Source organism: Vombatus ursinus, unplaced genomic scaffold, assembly GCF_900497805.2.
Source record: "Vombatus ursinus unplaced genomic scaffold, bare-nosed wombat genome assembly UNPS02014841.1, whole genome shotgun sequence".
Classification (NCBI taxonomy): domain Eukaryota; kingdom Metazoa; phylum Chordata; class Mammalia; order Diprotodontia; family Vombatidae; genus Vombatus; species Vombatus ursinus.
The window spans coordinates 39,376,169-39,395,135 of record NW_020954619.1 but is presented as its reverse complement, the minus strand read 5'-3'; the positions used below and the strand labels follow the sequence as shown (position 1 = coordinate 39,395,135).

The following is an 18,967-nucleotide window of genomic DNA, read 5'->3' as shown; positions in this document are numbered from 1 at the left end:
CCAGAATACCTTTAAATAGTGGAGAAGGGGTCCCAGATGAGTCAGATACACAGCTTCCACTGACCCTAACACATACTCAGAGCCCACACTGCCCCAACACACACAAACACACACATATCCAGTCCGTGTTCAGACTCTGGAACAGAACAAACGCAGCGATAAATACATAAAACATGTGGAAAGACACATGCCACTCATTCTCTTGGACATTTTCCCAAGAGGGCCAACCAACAAACAGAACACAGAGATGCCCAGCACCCAAGGACTAACAGGACAAACACTGCCGTGCTGTGCATAAAAATCCTACCTGACTCTGTCCCTTATCACCTCTTCACATAAAATTACTCATCAACAATAGAATCCTATGAGTTGGTCTCAGTGATTAAAGAAGCAACACCAGTAATATTGATAGCTCTCTATGACCTAACTACACTTGACTCTAGTGCCCAGGAATTCTCCCCTCTGCACAGGCCATGGCACCTGGGCTCCTGTATCAGTAACATTCCTTTCCCTGTTTTGGAGGTTGTCCGTACCTATGTTGTTGCTGTCCATGAACATAAATATCTGTCATGTTTCTCCCTCTCTCCCTCCTACCTGTCCAAATCCTACTCATCCTTTAAAGGTCCTGTTCAGATCTCCCCTCCTCCTTGACTACTCCAGCCCACATTGTGCTTTGGGGATACATCACAATGGAACAGTTATTCCTCTCAGGCAAATACCCATTTTAAAGTGATCCAAATTAGTTGGAATCATCCAGCCCAATTTTTTTCAAATGCAGATATTCAATGGTTCATACAGCACCAAAGAGACTAGAATGTAGGTAAACATACACATCTATAGCATATACATATATTTCTATAACAAATATATTCATCACAATTTTAAATGAAATCACTTCCTTAAAGATTGATGGGAAACAACAATAAATGGAATATTATTGTGCTATAGATGAGGACTGTGATGAATTCAGAGAAACATGAGATTTATATGAATGAAGAGTGAAATAAGCAGAAACAAAAGAACAATATCCACATTGACTATAATGTGAATTAAAAGATCACTAAAAGGAAGCTCAACTCTGAGTAATATACTTAATAGATAATAACTAATTTTTGGTCCAGGAGAATAACAAAACATTGTTTTGGCACAGAGAAAAGGGACTCTGGGGACAGAATGTTACATAACATATCAGACAAAGTCACTGTAGTGCTTAATTATTTTTCTTTCTTACCAGAAGGCTCAATTTGGGCAAGGAAGCATGGGAGATATAGATAGATAGATAGATAGATAGATAGATAGATAGATAGATAGATAGATAGATAGATGTGTATATGTATACATATAGTATGTGTATATATGTATATGTATGGACATACACACATATGTGTATATATACAGATATATCTAGGAATAACTGTGATGTGAAAGGAAAAAGCATCAATAAAACTCATTTTAGAATAAAATTTTAAATACCAATAAAACAGATTCTTCTCTAAAGATGATTTTTCAAAATGGGTAGACTGGGAGGAGGTTATAAAAATATTTCAGATTATTTGAGATTTATTTCATCATTGTGGGCAACTCCTTCCACTGATGCAAAGCACAACCTTTTTGTGATTTTGTGGGTGGTGTCCAGTGTTGCTATGGCCAAAAACATAAAATCCTCACCCCATTGCCAACCTTTTGGTGATGTGGCTCTCCACACTTAGCTGATCTGTTTCTGGAGCAGTGCAATTTCTAACCAACACTTGAAGCCTTTCCAGCTTAACAGGGCCTGGCAAAGCTTACCCTTGACCATCAGTCAGTCAATAAACATTTAGTAAGCATCTATTTATGTGCCAGGAACTCTGCTAAAGGTAAGGATACTAAGAGACACAAAAGACAGTCCCTGCCCTCAAGGAGCTCACAATCTAAGGGAAGGTGGGCGGGGAGGGGAAGGGCAGGAACAATAAGCAAAAAATATATATAAACAAACTATACAGAATAAATAGGAAATAATTTACAGATGGAAGGGACTTGAATTAAGAGGGCTTAGGAAAGGCTTTCTGTAGAATACAGGATTTTAGTTGGAACTTGAAGGAAGCCAGGGAAGCCAAATGGCAGAGATGGGGAGGGAGAGCTTTCCAAGCATGGAGGACAGCCAGAGTCAATGCCTTGAGAGAGAAGGGCTGGTTTGACTTGTTTGTAGAACAGAAAGGAGACCAGTGTCACTGAAATGAGAAGTATTGTGGTTGGGGGTGGGGGGGGTCAGAGTAGAGGATGTGGTATGAAAGTATAAGACTAGAAAGGTAGGAGAGAGTATGCTAGGTTGTGAAGAGCTTTGAATATCAAATAGAGGATTTTCTATTGGCTTATGGGGACAATAGGGAGCTACTAGAATTTATTAAGTGGACAGTGATATGGTCCGGCCTGAGCTTCACTTTGGCAACTGAAAGGAGGCTGTATTGGATTGGGGAGAGACTTGAGGTAAGCAAACCCAATAGCAGGCTATTGCAAAAGTCCAGGTGTGAGATGATGACATGATACCCTGCACCAGGGTAGTGGCAGTATCAGAGTTGGGGACCAGGGGCAAAGGAGAATATTTGAGAGATGTTGCAAATATGAAATTGATAGACCTTGGCAACAGATTGTATCCTGGTGAGGATAGGTGAGGATTGTAAGAGGCTGAGGATGACAACTAGATTGCAAGCCTGGGGGACTGGGAAGATGTTAGTCTCCTTGACAGTAACAGAGAGATTTGGGAGAGGGGAGGATTTAAGGGGAAAGATAATGAGTTCACTTTCAGATATGTTGAGTTTAAGATGTTTCCTGGACATCCAATCTGAGATGTCTGAAAGGCAGTTGTATATGAGAGACTGGAAGATTGTAGAGAGATTAATACTTGTTAGATGGATCTGAGACCCATCAGCATAGATGGCATACAGATTATGAACATAGTCACTTTGGTGCCACAACAAGGCATAGAAGGACTTTAAAACACAGATACATTAAATAATCCCAGCCTCTTGGCTGCCCAGGAACAGGATTCAGTAGAAGGACCAAATCAACACACTGACAAAATATAAAGTCATTTTCAAATTGAAACCACATCTAGTTACAGGCGTTATTCAGAGGTGACACACTCTACTTTCACATTAGCTTTCTCAGCTTTCAAATCGGATGGTAAGTAAACAAACAAAAACAATCTAGGAAAATACCAGTCAAAATGAACCACTCTACCAATAGAACAGACTTGTTCAACTAGACCTTACTTTTAAAGCTGCAGAACACTGGTCATTTCTATCCCCATAACAGCCTAGAAGCTTCTAAGAACTTTAATTAGCCTAAAGATGATTTTATTACCTGGAGTTCTCCTCCTTCTGGTCTCCCATCCATCCATCCATTTTCCGAACTCAGTGTATTCCTTTGGTTTGTAACTTGGTCTGTGTTTCTAAAGCAAATGTGTAAAACTATTTTCAGAATTAACATTCATGAGTTCCCAGCCATGGGGAGGCAATATGGCACTGGAGAAAGAACCAACCACATTAAGACTCAGGAGATCTGTGCCCTAGTCTTAACTCTATCACTAGGCAGCTGAATGATCTTGGCCATGTCCTTTGATCCCTGTAGGTTACAGTATCCTCTTTACAAAATGAAGGGATTAAATTAAATGGTCTCCGAAATTTCTTCTAGCTTTATCACAATTAGTCCATGACTAACTTGGGTAGTACAAGGAGAGACAGAAAACATAAACATAAAAATTTAGGACTAGAAGGGTCCTTTGTAAGTCCTATGCTCTAACCTTTAGGGACATCTACTAAACTGTACTATACTGTCTCAGATGGATGAAAGTCTACCAAATTTTTTTAAATACCCAGAGAAGAAAATTCTACTGTTTCAAAATCATAGCCTCTGGGTTTTAACCCCTATTGGCACTTGTTAATAGAAATAAAATCCCCTTATAATTAATTCCACAGGATCTTCAAATTACTTTACAATCAGTCCCCAGCTGCCATTTTGGTTATTCCTTCTAACCTTGAGAAGAAGGTAGAACAGGTATTATTAACCCCATTCTGATAGACTAGGAAGCTATAGATCAGAAAAGTTAAATAATTTTCTTATGGTCCCACAAGTAAGTAACAGAGCTAGGTTTGAAACCCAGGTCATTTCTGGCCCAGTTTCTTTCCAATCCACTATGACTGTCCTTGGAAATTAAATATAGATTCCTCAAAACTCTTCTGAGTTCTTGATCTTCATATGAAATTTTTATTATTTTCATTGTTTCTTTTTTTCAAAATTAGGGATTCTTCTCATAATAGAAAATATAATATAAAATTATATCACTATATAAATATAAATATATAATATAAAATGTTTAAGTAGCCCATTGATAAAAAGGTAGAAAATGTATGAGTTCAGTATTTTTCCCAGAAAGTGATGTATCCGCAACAAAAATTGTGTTGAGAAATCAGAGTATCCATGTAAATAAAGCAAGAAAAAGTTCCATGTTTTAGCAAGAAAAAATGCTAATTTTCTTATCTTCTTCTAATGTTCTGACAGTCTCATTCACTGGCACACATAGTTCCCATCACAAATGTACTAGTGGATTTTAATTAACATGTCTCCATAGATCACTTCCATGCCAACCCTCCAAATTGCAGGATGTCAATTTACTATACCTTTAAAAGGTTTTCCGCAGGAGCAAAAAAGTCATCTGTTGCAAATAAAACCTAGACAAATAAAAAAAGAAGTAAAGATAAAATAACCATAAATTAAAAACCATTTTATTTCACTCCCCAGTGAAACATTAGGAGTCGCAGTAAAAAGAAGATGCGAAATTGCCCTAGGGGAGAGAAACAATCTGCAATTAAGAGATGGTGCTTTTTAAATGTTGAGATTGCTTTGCCAGCAGACAAACACATTCTAATCTCTCCTCTCCCACCCTTTGTTCACAATTCCTTTTAACCATCTGGAGGCAGAAGCGATAACTTCTTACCCTTTGCAAAAAGAAAAAAGAAAAGCGAGGTGGAAGGGAAGTAACACTCTCCTTTTTAAGAAGCCAAGGCTTTGTGGAAAAGAAGTAAATGCATCCCTGGGTCCAACACACAGCTAGCCAGGCCCAGTTACATTTCTAACAGCGGCACTAAGCTCAAGTCATGAGAAAGTGAGCTCACTTTTTTACAGGACCGTTTCCATGTACTAAAATTTCCTCAGCCCTTTGAGATAGGAAGAGCAAATATTATTTTTCCCCATTTTATAAGTGAGGAAGCAGAGATTCAGAGTACAGCTAGTAGTTAGATCTCCAACCCAGATTTAAGTCTAGGGCCCAGAATATAAGAAATAATACTATCTTAGAAAGGTATTTATTATTTTAAAAAAATTTAAAGACACAACATGGAATTTTCATTAGGTATTATTACACACTTTGTCAAACTTATGCAAAATAAAATCACACTACACACTTTTACTTAATCATCATGTCGGAATTAAATCTGTACCTATGAGAAAATGACAGTGTGGCCCAAGTGGGTTCAACAGCATGGTATAGCGGATAGTCCACGGGGGCAGCTAAGTGGCACTAGAATGGATAGAGTACTGGGGCTGAAGTTAGGAAGACTCATCTTCCCGAGTTCAAATCCAGCCTCAGACACTTACTATGTGACCCTGAGTAAGTCACTTAACCCTATTGGTAGGACCTGGAGCTAAGAAGACCTAGGATTAAATCTCATCTCTTGATATTTTGTGACCATGATCGAGTTACTGAATCTCTCGCAGCCTCAGTTTCCTCATTTCTAAAATGGTGACGATAATATCACCTATGAGCACCTACCTCATAGGGTTGTTATGAGACCTTAATAATAATAATAATACTAATAATAATAGATAACATTTATATAGTACCGACTATGTGACAGGTACTGTGCTAAGTACTTTATAAATATTATGCCATGAATTGAATAATAACAATAATAGCTTGCATTTATATATCACCTACTATGTGCTAGGCACTGTGCTAAGTGCTTTACAAGTGTTTTCTCATCTGATCCTCACAATCATGGGAGGTAGATGTTGTTATTATTCCCATTTTACAGTTAAGAAAACTGAGGCAAACAGTTTAAGTGACTTACCCAGGGTCACACAGCTAGTAAGTGTCTGAGACCAGATCTGAACTCACTTCTTCCTAATTCTAGGTCCGGTACTCTAACCACTGAACCACCTAACTGCCTCTGAATAAGACAAATAAGAATAATAAATAATAATAATAAACCAAATAAGACAGTGTATGTAAAACACTATATAAATCGAGATTCTCATTATTACTACTGCATATAGAACCCCCAGGACGGCAGGTAGCCCACCCATTGACCGTACCCATGCTCACATGCTCTCCCATGAAAGCTCCGTGGGGTCATGAGCTGTTTCATTTCTATCTCTGTATCCTCAGTGCCTACATCATAGTCTCAGATTAAGTGTTTAATGAGTCTTTGTTCATGGATTGATTGATTGACCAGAAGAAACAAATGGAGAAACCAGTTTCTTGTAACTGAGTGAACTTTTCCAATTGTTTGTCAAATCCAATCCTGCCCCACCTCTGCCCTTCTCTGTGCTTCCCTCCATAACTAATAGACCTGTGATCCCACCACCAGCACCAGATGCTGTCATGTCACATACAGTCTTAATCTGTGTCATTCCATAAGTCCTCTATAGAGGATGAATAGAAAGTAGTGGCAGCTTTCCTCTGGCTCTTCTGATATTTCATAAATTTTATAGCAACCTGAGCATCCCACTGCCTTGTCAGTCACACACAGCCCTGATGCCATGTTTGAGACCACTTAACTTGCTCAAACTATCATTAGAAAATGCTGCCATCTCCCACGCACCTTCTCCACTGTCCTCCAGCTCCCTGCATTTGGGATTCTTCTGATATCATAGTGGCCATGTTTCATAGCCACAAAGTATCCCCAGGAGAATATCATTGTTAAAGAAATGGGTTTTTGTGGCAGTGAGCAGCTTGGAATCACTGAAAGTGCCATAGAATTTCCCAGTGGGGAACATGGCTTCCATCAAAAACACACCACAAACCACTTAATGATTCAGAATTTCTCCTTGATATACAACTTTTCCTAAACTGGCCTAAGTGTTGTTTTCTTAAGCTGTAAGTCTTATATCATGCTGAATATCTGCTCTCTCTTCTTGCTTTTTCAGCTGTACAAGGCCATAGGATCATAGGATTTATATCACAGATTTAGACCTTAAAGATCTGGAAATAAGAATTCCAAACTCCCCAAGTGTCACCAGGAGTTATTGGAAGGACCTGCAAATCTGTGTAGGCACCAAGATTTGTTACTTACTTCTGAAATGCTTCCCTTAGACAAAAAAATAACATGGGTGAACCTTTGTAAAGTCCCCAAGTACTACTAAAGGAGAACTTGCTTGCTCCTGAACCAAGATAGGGCTGGATAAGGAACTCTTTCAACAATGTCCATAATTTCATACTCCCAGATCTGGCATCAGAAGAGCAATACGGCTTACGAGAACGTTCACGTGACAAGTCTTTAAAACTCATCTTCACACAAAAGCACCAGGCTGATTTCAAGCTCCACATTCCTTTTGAGTATTCAGAACTGTCTGGTAAACTGTGAAGTACTCGATGCCTTTTCCCACAACATATGTTTGTGAAAGTGGATGTTCTGCCCTTGTGGCATTGAAATGTAAATTCCCAAAGAAGATGGATGCAGAATAAGATGGAAGGTTGAACCTCTAATTTCTTAGACCAAAAATCCAGTCTCTGAAAGTCACAATTCTACACTAGTTCATTGACTCAGGATAATAATACCTTATATTTCTAAAGCATTTTAAGGTTTACAATGAGACAGGGGCATCTAAGAGTCTAAGAATCCAGCCTTGATGTTGCAACCTGACCACAATAAAGCCCTAAAGACCAAGAATCCAGGATGCTTGCCCATTGGGATTTGGGCCTTGGTGGGAATAAGATCTGAGCTACACTGTGAGCCTTATCTCCAATTTCTCAGAGACCAAGGAGGTATAAGAGGGGAAATATATCCCCCAGGTATGGGGGAGAAATGTTTAAGCCTTTGTTCTTTTTATATCTTTGAAAAAAATATCTCTTGGGAGAAGCTAATCTGAGTTTAAGTGGTTAAATAGAAGTGGGGTGGTAGAGCCCCTAAAATGGGGAGAACACATTCAGTGAGGGCTCAAGCCAATGGCAGAGGTAAGGGCTTTCCAAAGTCCCTCAGTCCATCAGTCCCTGAGAACCCTAGTGGGAATGGGGTGGGAAGGGGTATAAAATGTAATAGACCTGGCCTGAGAGAGTGGGGCCAGAGCAAATCATATTACAATATTACATATTACATAATATTATATATTACATCATATTACAGGTAAAATAAGGAGAGAATGCATTCCAGTTGAGAGGGACAAGTTGTCCAATCCTATGGAGGCAAGACCAGTGCAGGGGAACTATTAATAGTATCATTGAATGTATTGTAAATTAAGCACATTATGAGTAATAATATGAAATAAGCCTGGAAAAATAAGTTGGAACCAGATAATTGAGGACCTTAAAAACCAGACTGAGATGTTTCTATTTTATTCTAGCAGCAATATGAAGCTTTTTCAAGTTTCTGAATAGAGGAGTAACATAGGTTCAATCCCTGCCTTAGGATGAGACAGTCTTTACCTTCAAGAAGTTTACATTTTACTACTTGAGATTAGGGATACAATGCACGTACAGATAATAATAATGAAGATACTGATTGTTTAAGGGCAAAGGAGAGAGCTAGACAATTATTTCTGAGAAAATAAGGAAGAGAAAAAACACTAGTAATTTGTTAGGGAAGGAAGAAAGGGCAGGGCAGGGAAGAATTTCTGGAAGAAGTGATGCCCAAGGTGAGTCTTGAAGAGACAGGTTTTGAAAGGCAGAGATAAGAAAGCAGAGAACTCCAGACATAGAGAAGAGGAAGATGGTGTACTGAGTTTGGGCAACAATGAGTTCCATCCAGTGTGGTTAGAAAGTAAAGTGAATGAAAGAGAGAAATATAAAAATATGCTGGCAGGTTGTATGCAGATGGTACAGGACCCTTAAATGTTATCTAGGAAGTTTATATTTTATCCAACAGGAAAGACAGAGTCACTGAAAGCTTTTTAGTTGGGGGTAGAAGAGTGGGGAGGGGTGAAAAATGGTCAGATATGTGTCTTCAGAAGATTATTTTTGAAGATATGTGGAGGATGTTTGGGAGAAGAGAGAGCCTAGAAGCATGGAAACACATTACGAGATTCTGGCAATAGTCTAGGTAGGAATTGATGAACAAGGCTTGAACAAGGAGAGTAATCATGTGAGTGGAAAGGAGGAAATAGATGTGAGAGATGTTCTGGACATAGAATTGACAGGACTGGGCAACTTATTGGATGTGAGCAGTAAAGAAGAGGGAAAAATCATAGATGACACAGGTTTAAACCTGGATAACTTGAAGTGTGATGGTGACATCAACAGAAAAAGGGAAATTGGGAGGGAAAAATCTAGAAGAAAGATGATGAGTTCACTTATTGAGTCTGAGGTCCTGGCAAGAATATCCAGGTAGAGATGTCTACCAGGAGGTTAAAGATAAGCAAAATTAGAACTGGATAAATAGATTTGAAAGTTATCTGTATAGAACTGATAACTGAACCCACGGAAGCGAATGAAATCACCAAAGGAGATGGTGTTGAGAGAAAAGGCAGCCCAGGAGATGAATTTATTTAATTAAATTTCAAGCTCCATAAGAGCACTGACTGCATCTTATTCTTCCTATATGTTCGAGTGACCATGAGAAAGCCTCTTGAAATCTCTCGGCCTTAGTTTCCCAACCTGTAAAATAGAAATGATAATAGCACCTACTTCCCAAGGTTGTTATAAAGACCAAATGAAATAATACATATAAGCAATTTGTAAACCTTACAGTACAATACAAATGTTTATTATTATTATTATTATTATTATTATTATTAACAACTGTTTCCTCATCTAAAAAAGTGGAGATAATACTTTCTGTACTTACCTCACAAGTTTGTTGAGAGGAAAGTACTTCATAAACCCTAAAGTACTATGTAAATTAATTCCTCTGGATGTCTAGCATATCAGAATCTTGGACTCACAGAGATGCAATGGACCTTGGGAATCATCTAATCTAACTACCTGAGCAAGAATTCCCTCTACAGTTTCCCTGACATCTGGTCATCCAAGTCTCTGCTTGAAAATAGAGCTCTTTCTCCCCCCCCCCCATAAAATGATGAGCAACTCACTACCTCCTGAGGCCACCCATTCCACTTTTTTAGAAAGCTCTCACCATTGAGAAAAGTTTCCTTAAGTCAAACTTGAATCTGCTCCTTTGCAACTTCTTTTCATCATTCTTAGTTCTGCTCCCTGGGGCCAAAGAGAACGAACGTAATACCTCTTCTATTTAAAAACCCTGCCAATACTAAATATTCAATAAAAGTTGGTGGAAGGAGGAAAGGAAGGAATGGATAGATGAACAGATAAGTGGATGAAAAACAAAAAACTATACTTATCCTATTTTAAAAGCTTAATAAATATACAATCAGCTTTGGGAACACTGGTTCCCAAAGAAAAACAAGAAAAATGTCCCAATTGAAAACTTCTTCAATTTAATTTAGGATGGAGAACCATGAATTCATCAAGTGGACCCTAGAGTTGACTGGTTGATCATAGGTTCTCTCCCATCCTTAAAGTGTGTGGGGACATGGAGAAGTGGGGAATGGGGAGGGTTTTTTCAATTGGTCAACAAGACCTAATTAAGTATCTATTATGTTCCAGATGTTAGGAATAAAAAGATCAAAAAAAAAAAAAGACTAGACCCCCTGCCCTCAAAGAACTTATGTCCTATCAAAAGAGACAAAATAAATATAAACAAAATACAAAATAAATGCAAGTTGATTAAGGGTATAATTATGTAAATATTATAAAATGTGGCATATGTTCTTGAAAAGAAAGTGGAAGAACTTTCCTTATTCCAATTTTGAAGACAGAAAGAAATTCGAACCATAATTTCTCCAAGAATTAGAAGCTATTCAATAAAGAGAGCCATGGAGGCAAAGAATTCTACAACTGGAAGGTGCTTCGTGCCCATCACTTGGTTCATCTCTGACTCCCTAACTCCATGTGCTGCTGCCAAAGGCAGAGTGATGGCAGGAGAATAAGCCAACTAAACTGTCTTTAACAAGAAGCCCTATAGCTCCTCATACCTTTTATTAGCTATTTTATTGATAAGTGTAGAGGTCAGGGTAGCATGAGTAGCATGATTGAGACAAGAACATGATTTAGTAAAATTCTCTTATCTAGACCATAAGATGTGCTCAGGGCAAGCAGACAGACAGATTCAGTTTATAAAGGGGAAAGAGCAGACTGAGTCCAGGTCAGATAAGAAGAGTAACTTATCAGCATGGAGGAAGCAATCTATCTGGTAGGTCTCTATTTTAAATAATTATTCTCACTAAGTAGTGCTATTACATGTTTCTACCTGCTTAGGAGTAGATAAGCAGTTGTCAGGGAAGCTGTAGAGGGGATCCCTGTTCAGATAATTAGATTGGATGATTCCCAAGGTCCCTTGCATTAGATGATTCCAGCATCTACACAATGCTAGACAACTGTGGGAATTATTTATACCTCCCCTTTTTACCTCTTCTAAATTTCAGCACTCTAGGGCAAACCTCCAGTTACTCCACCCTAGTGGAGTTTGTATGTTTGTAGTTGTGTTGTATGTAGTTTTTCCTTTTCTAAAAAAAAAAAGTTATTAAAAAAAATTCCTAAGACACTAAGTCAATTTGGAATGTGGATTCTGAGCAGAAAGTAATTCAATCCACACTTAAAAAAAAAAAAAAGAACCCATAAGCGGTTTCAATATGGTGCTCTCAATTTATGGCTCTCAATTTAAAAGAATTAGAGATTACCTACTTTAACCTTCTCATTTTACAGATAATCAATTATGGTGGTAGATTTCTGTCTCCTGCTGCTGACAGAATGGACCAGGGAACTCCAAGAAAAATTCATCTACTAACTACATAGACTAAAGATTTGGTAACAGGGGTGCTAGAGGTATAAACACCTAGGCCTCTCTCTACTCCGTTCCATTAAGCATGATAAGGCTTGATAGCAGAGATGGGGAAATCAGAGAGGATCTCAGGCTGAATACTAGTCATACTACTTACCTCTCTGAAACAGCTTCTTCATCTGTAAAATGGGGAAGTAGGTGCTGAACCAGATCATCTCATAGGTCCCTTTCAATCCTAAATCCAATTCCAGTTTCTTTTAGTTTTTTTTTTTACTTTTTTCTTTTACTTTTATTTCAAGTTTTAGAACTACTAATAATCACAGAAACTTGATGAGAAGGGAAAGCTTCCATATTTCTTTCCCAGAATTAGAGATAAGGAATGGATAAATATGGCATGAGAAGCATGACAATAATAGCTCACACCTCTCTTGTGCTCTAAGATTTATAAAGGTCTTCCTCACCACAAGCCTATGGGGGAGGTAGTAAGATTATTATTATTATTCCCATTTTCCTGATGGTGAAACCAAGTGTCAGAGAGGTAAAGTGATTTGTCCCATCTCATATAACTAATGAAGAGTCAGAGGAATCTAACCTTCACTCACCCCACCACCACTACCAAGCCTAAGGCTCTTTCTTCAAAATCATTGCTGCTGGGGAAATGAAAGAAAAAAGATAAAGTCTGAGAAAAAAGAGGGCAGGGGAATAAAAGAAAGGGAGAATAGTGACCTAACAAGGTTATGTTTGCTAGACTATCCAAACAAATTTCATTCACCTCAGAGTGTAGATAAACTTAGAGAATTATCTGAACCTTGAGATGCTTGTCTAAAGTCAACCCAAACTCTGAACCCCTGGAGTTTAGCCAATCAGAGGTAAAAGTCAATTTCTATGCAAATAGCTTGGAGGTAAAGTGTACTCTCCTTATGTTTTCCCATTTCTATAAAGCTTTTTTAAGGGTTCCTGGGGAGACTGGGGGTGGAGGCAAGGGGTACTGGTCAGTTAAGGGTGTTGGCAAATGAATAGAAATTAAAGAATTGTCCCAAAGACAAAATTCTCCTTTCTTCTCACCATATCCATACAATACCTTGAACATAGAAGATGCTCAATAAATGTTGTTGGATTTGAATTTGCCTTATGTTTAAAGACAACAGGCCTTCCTAGAGCAAGGTCTCCAATACATTGGGCAGACCCCTTCAGCAACATTTATAAGGGGCATGGAAAAGAGTGACACAGGATGAAAAGGTGTGGAAGTGTTAAAGTCTGCTCTGCTGGAGGATATACCCACAATAATGAAAACAAGATCCATTGAAGTATTACACATAGAAGTATTATTTTTAAATCATTGCGTCAGTATCAATATAATGTATTATTGCAGTTAGAAGATGTGTGACCTCAAGCAAAGCTTTTCCCATCTATGGACCTCAGTTTCCTCATCTGTAAAATGAGAGAGTTGAACTAGATCAGGGTTTCTTAACCAGGAGTCCAAGGACCCCCATGGGATCCATGGAGAGATTACAGGGGATCACTGAATTTGGAGAAAAAAGAAATACATCTTTATTTTCACTAACTTCAAACTAAAACTTAGCATTGCTTTAAATTATGATTTTTTAAACAAGCATTTCCATAACATAATACAATAAAAAAGATGATTGTACATGAAATTGTAAATCTACCATGCACAACTTGCTATTCCTTTCAAATATACAACAAAATTATCATGTAAATTTTTTTCCTTTTTTTTTCTCTTCCCTTCTTCCCCCCCACCCCATCCTAGAGGTGGGTACCATTAGACACAAGTAGGGAATTATTCTATACATACTTCTATTTATCAGTTCTTTCTCTAGATGCAGATAGTGTCTTTCTTCATATGTCCTTTATAGTTAATTTGGGATATTTATAATAGACAAAATAGCTTATTCGCTCAAAGTCATCCTTAAAACAATATTGTTATTGCTATATTCAATGTATGAATTTTTTAAATCTATATATTTTCTGAGAAGGGAACCATAAACTTCAGCAGACTGCCAAACAGGTCTATGATACAAAAAAGTTAAGAACCCCTGATAATCTCTAAGGGCCCTATCACTTCTAAATCCTGTGGTCTCATGAAATTCACTGATTTAAAAAAGCATATAGTTCATGCTTTCAAGTAAACACTTCTTAAATGTCAATGTGTGCCAGGCACTTAAGAAGATACCTTCGGAGGGTCAGTGATAAGACATTGTCCCTGCTTTCAAGGAGATTGGAGTCTAGAAGGAGAGACAAAACACACACAAGTAACTATGATGCAAAATAGACAATTTTGAGGACTTAACAAATGTACAGATAAGGTTCTATGAGAGTTTAAAGGCAGGAAAGACCATTTCTGACTGGTCAATCAGGGAACGTGTCATGGAGAAGGCGGCATGTGAGTTGAACTGGAAAAAAAACTGATAAAAATTTAAGCAGAGATTGGGGAATTTAACGAGCAAAGTCAGAGAAACTGGAAAAAGCAGGATGTACTTGGTGACAAAGATTAATCCAGTGTGTTTCACTGCATACTGATAAAATATAACAATACACCTAGCTAGAGTCAGTTCACTGTAGGCAACAGACAGGCATTGGACTTGCAGTCATAAAATCTGGGTTCATGTCACAATTCTACTGTTTACTAGCTATCTGATTATGGTCCCTGCCTCGTTTCAGGTCTCAGTTTCCTCATTTGTAAGATGGGCCTAATAATACTTGATCCTACCTACCTCACAGGACTGTTGTTGAAAGGAAAGCTCTTTCTAACCCTTAAACCATACATACTAGCTGTTATTAGTGACCCTACATAAAATCATATATAGAAGCAAGCAGCGATGGTGTAGTGGATAGAAAGAGCCAGGAAGACCTCGGTTACAGTCCTACCTCTGACACACATGGGCTATATCACCCTAAGCAAGTCACTTTCCATCTCCTTCCATCTCTCTAAGACTGCAATTTGAGGAGCAATTGCTAATCTGTGTGGATAAATTAGCAGGGTAATCAACCACAGGTGCACACCAAAAACAAAATCAAAAAATTCAATTGAATTCCAATTAATAAATAAAACTATATAGCCTGTTCATCTATATTAGTAGCACCATGCATAGAATAGGCATCCAAGAGCTTTTATTTTCTTTTATCTATTCTACATAATCCTTCCCTCTAGGACTGATACACATTTGGTTTATGCTGGGCTATGCCCAGCCAACTGATATGAGTTGGAAGTAAGCATAATTGGAGTGGAGGGAAGGGGGTGGCAGTACATTATCTTTACAGATACTTAATGTTTCTAAAACTTATAAAAATGAGACATGCGTGCTCAGTATTATCACACATTTTAGAAAAGGGGGGGCTTCTTTTGACATCCTTAGAAATAATGGGTTTGTTCATGGGAAGTAATAGGCAGACATTTCCTACAGCCTGATTCTTATGGTTCTAATTATGCCTTTGCATCAGCTCATTTCTGTCATTAGGATGAGCACATTCAATGCTTGATGGTGCTAATAGAACTGCAAATCCCACTTACCTTTCCTCCCACATGTTCAGATGCCAAATCAGTAAACTGGATGAAGTTTGGAATTTCATCAGTTTTGCCTTCCTTAGGATAATCAGCCATCCTTCCTAAAAAAATAACAAAAGCGAGAATAAATAGCCAGGACTACTAGCTCTTGCAATACCGTACAATCAGTGAGTGGATGGATAGGATTTCACCCTCCACATTCCAGCCCATACAAAAGACCACAGAGGGGGAAAACTGGATGGGCAATGGGCAAGTTACATGTAGTGAATCTTCCCTCTGGTTTTATAGAAATGGGAGAACTGCCCACCCTTTCTGATTTTATTTTTGAAGTGGGGAGCCTTCATTTTCCTTTTTTTTTAAGAGAAAGATTGAGAAAGAAAAATTCGACCTTGAGTAAGTTATTTCCCACGCTGGGCCTCAGTTTCTTCATCAGTAAAATGATGGGATTCTACTAGATGATCTCTAAGGCCCTGTCCAGCTTTAATATTCTATGAACCTTATACAAATTTTGGTTTAAACATTAATAGGAAAAGCAATATTGTGGCCTGGCACAAAATGTCCACTTAGGTTTGGCACAATGAATGAGCTTAGGTTTTAACAGTAAGAAAATGTTTGGAAAATATCAGATTAGGACTCAGGAAGCTAGATTCTCCCAGGTCTACCTCCTACAAGATAAATATTTACCCTACATTTATTTTTTTTCTTGGATTTTTCTTTAACGTTTTAGGAAATGGCATAAATACTTGACCAGAAAATTATGTTCATAAATTAAGCATAATGGAGTGATAAAGTTGGAATGAAACTTCCATTTGGATTCTGGCTTTGCTCTTTACCAGCTATGTTATCACAAGCAAGTCACTTAGCCTCGCTTTGCTTAATTTAGAAAATGCACGTCATAATAGTTACAAGCACCCTCAAGGATTGTATGTAAATTCCATTAAATTTAGCAAGCATATATTGAGCACCCATTTTGTACCAGGCACTGAGTTAGGTGCTGGGGATACAAAAATTAAAATGAAACAATCTCTTGTAGGAGTCTCTGTTCTCTTAACCTCCGCCTCAGTTTTATCACCTGTGAAATCAGAGGAATGGAGTTGATCACCTTGATAGTATTTGTAGGCCTAACCTTTCTTACAAGTTATCTCTTATTCTATATACACACACCCTCTTCTGCCTGTTCCCTTTCTCCCTCCCCATATCCCCCTTACCCTTTTCTGGAACAATTCTCCCCACTCATGCCCTCTTTGTCTGGAAACTTCCACGCCCTCAAAGCAGTGAAACAGGCTTCCCTGCTGTTCCTCAGGGAAGACACTCCATCTCCAATTCCAAGCATTTTCACAGGCTGCCTTCCATGCCTGCAAACATTCTTCCTCCTCATCTTCCCCTCTCGGATTCCTAGATTTCTTTCAAGTCTCAGCTAAAGTCCTACCTTCTGCAAGAAACTTTTCCTGGTCCTCCTTAATCTTTGTGCTTTCCCTCTGAGACTATCTCTAATTTATTCTGCCTATATCTTGTTTGTACATAGATCTGTTTGTATGTTGTCTATCCCATTAGACTGGCAACTCCTTGAGGTCAGGAACTGTTTTTTGCCTTTCTTTGTGTCCCTACAGTGTTTGACACATAGTAGATGCTTAATAAATGCTACCTGATTGAAAGGTAGATGTGAACAGACACCTGAGGACAACAGCAATTTCAAGAACTCTAGAAAGGCACCAATCCTCAGCCCAGAAGACAATTTCAACTAACGAGTACTTAACAAGGACTTTATGAAGGAAAAAAGGACTTCCAGGAGCAGGCATAGGAAGCACCCCTTCATTACCATTATACATTCAAATTTGCACACACTCTCCTCAGATATCTTGTACATGTAAAGGGAGAGTGCATCCTCTACTTTGGGGGAATTGTTTTGAAAAAACTGTTCCTGTTATCCCTTCTTAGTAAATCCCATTTTAAAAAGTGAATGGAGTTTAATTGGCTGATTGATATTGGGAAGCATACCACGAGCTATACACACTATTAGAAACCCTTGCTTTCAGGGATTACTCCTAGATCCAAAGAAAGCAGTAGTCAGACCCTCTCTGGGGACCTCATCTGCCAAATGAAGCAATAATTGGAAGAGTGAACTCAGTGGGAGGGAAAGGGATGCAGCATTAATATAATACCCACTATGTGTCAGACACTATGCTAAGGACTTTTTAAAAAAAAAAAATAATTATCTCATTTGATCCTCACAACAACCCTGAGAGGTGAGTGTTATTATCATCCCCATTTTACAATTGAGGAAACAGATTAAGTAAATTGGCCAAGGTCACATAGCTAGTAAGCATCTGAGGCTGGATTTGAACTTAGGTCTTCCTGACTCTAGGCCCAGAGTTCTATTCTCTCCCACCTTCTACAAGAAAACTTTTGCCTTCCTACTGTTGATTATTTCCAGTTTATCCTGTGTGTGCATAGTTATTTGCATGTGGTCTTCTCCATTAGACCATAAGGTCCTTGGGAATAGATTATCTTTTGCCTATCTTTGTATTTCCAGCTGCTTAACCACCAGCACCCTAGGAACCCTAGGGTGTCTTCATGCTGAGGAACACTGGTCACGACATCTTATCCAGTACTACCCTTCCTTGGGAACCCCAGGTTCTGGGTCTACCTTCCCATGCCCCTAAATTCAATCTTTAAATCTTACCTCTCCCTCAAGATATAGGTTAATTCAGTTTAATAGCTATAAGCAGCACTGAGCTCTAGTTGTAAGACAGCCCGGCTAGAAGTCAAAAGATTGAGAAGTGGGTTTGAATTCTGGATCCTTTATTTTTTAGCTGTGGAACCCATATGCTAGTCTTCTGGCCTCTCTGAGCCTAGACTTCCTTGTCTTTAAAATGGCAGAGTTCATAGAATCTAAAGTTAGAAGGGCCCTTAAAGATTACAGAGAAAGGTCTACTGGGGTAGGGAACCTGCGTCCGCAAGGCCACATGTGGCCCTCTACGTCCTCAAGTGCGGCACTTTGACTGAATTCAAACATCACAGAACAATTGAATTCAAAGGGGCACACCTGAGGACCTAAAGGGCCACGTGTGGCTTGGAGGCCACAGGTTCCCTACTCCTATAGCTCCTTCATTTTCCAGATGAGAAAACAGTCACAGAGATAGAGAGGTGGAGATTTACCCAAGGCCACACATATAACAATTAGTAGAGTTGGAATTCAAACCCTGTGCTCTTTCTAGCACACTATAATTGAACTACATGACCACCCAAGTATTTTTCATGTATGTGACTCTGTGATCTTGTGGGCTACAGGATTATTGAATTAATTCCTGTTAAGACATTATTAATTTAAAAGTCTATCCCATTTTAAAAATTATTTTTAAAAGAGAGAAGGCAATGTCTTAACCTAGCATAA

The 18,967-nt window shown here is 38.5% G+C and overlaps 1 protein-coding gene across 3 annotated transcripts in view; it reads right to left on the bottom strand.

Moving 5' to 3' along the window:
* The window catches only part of ALLC (allantoicase), a 57,002-nt gene that overhangs the window by 24,679 nt on the left and 13,356 nt on the right, over positions 1 to 18,967 (bottom strand). For 2 of the 3 annotated variants that reach the window (XM_027840407.1, XM_027840408.1), the window contains exons 1-4: positions 15,962 to 16,000; positions 15,580 to 15,674; positions 4,659 to 4,709; positions 3,343 to 3,430 (exon numbers count right to left, since the gene is read on the bottom strand). In XM_027840407.1, the coding sequence (XP_027696208.1) occupies positions 3,343 to 3,430; positions 4,659 to 4,709; positions 15,580 to 15,669 (229 nt within the window). In that variant the 5' untranslated portion in view covers positions 15,670 to 15,674; positions 15,962 to 16,000. Of the gene's footprint in view, positions 1 to 3,342; positions 3,431 to 4,658; positions 4,710 to 15,579; positions 15,675 to 15,961; positions 16,001 to 18,967 lie in introns of those variants that run through there. The other variant, XM_027840409.1, reaches the window with a different exon arrangement.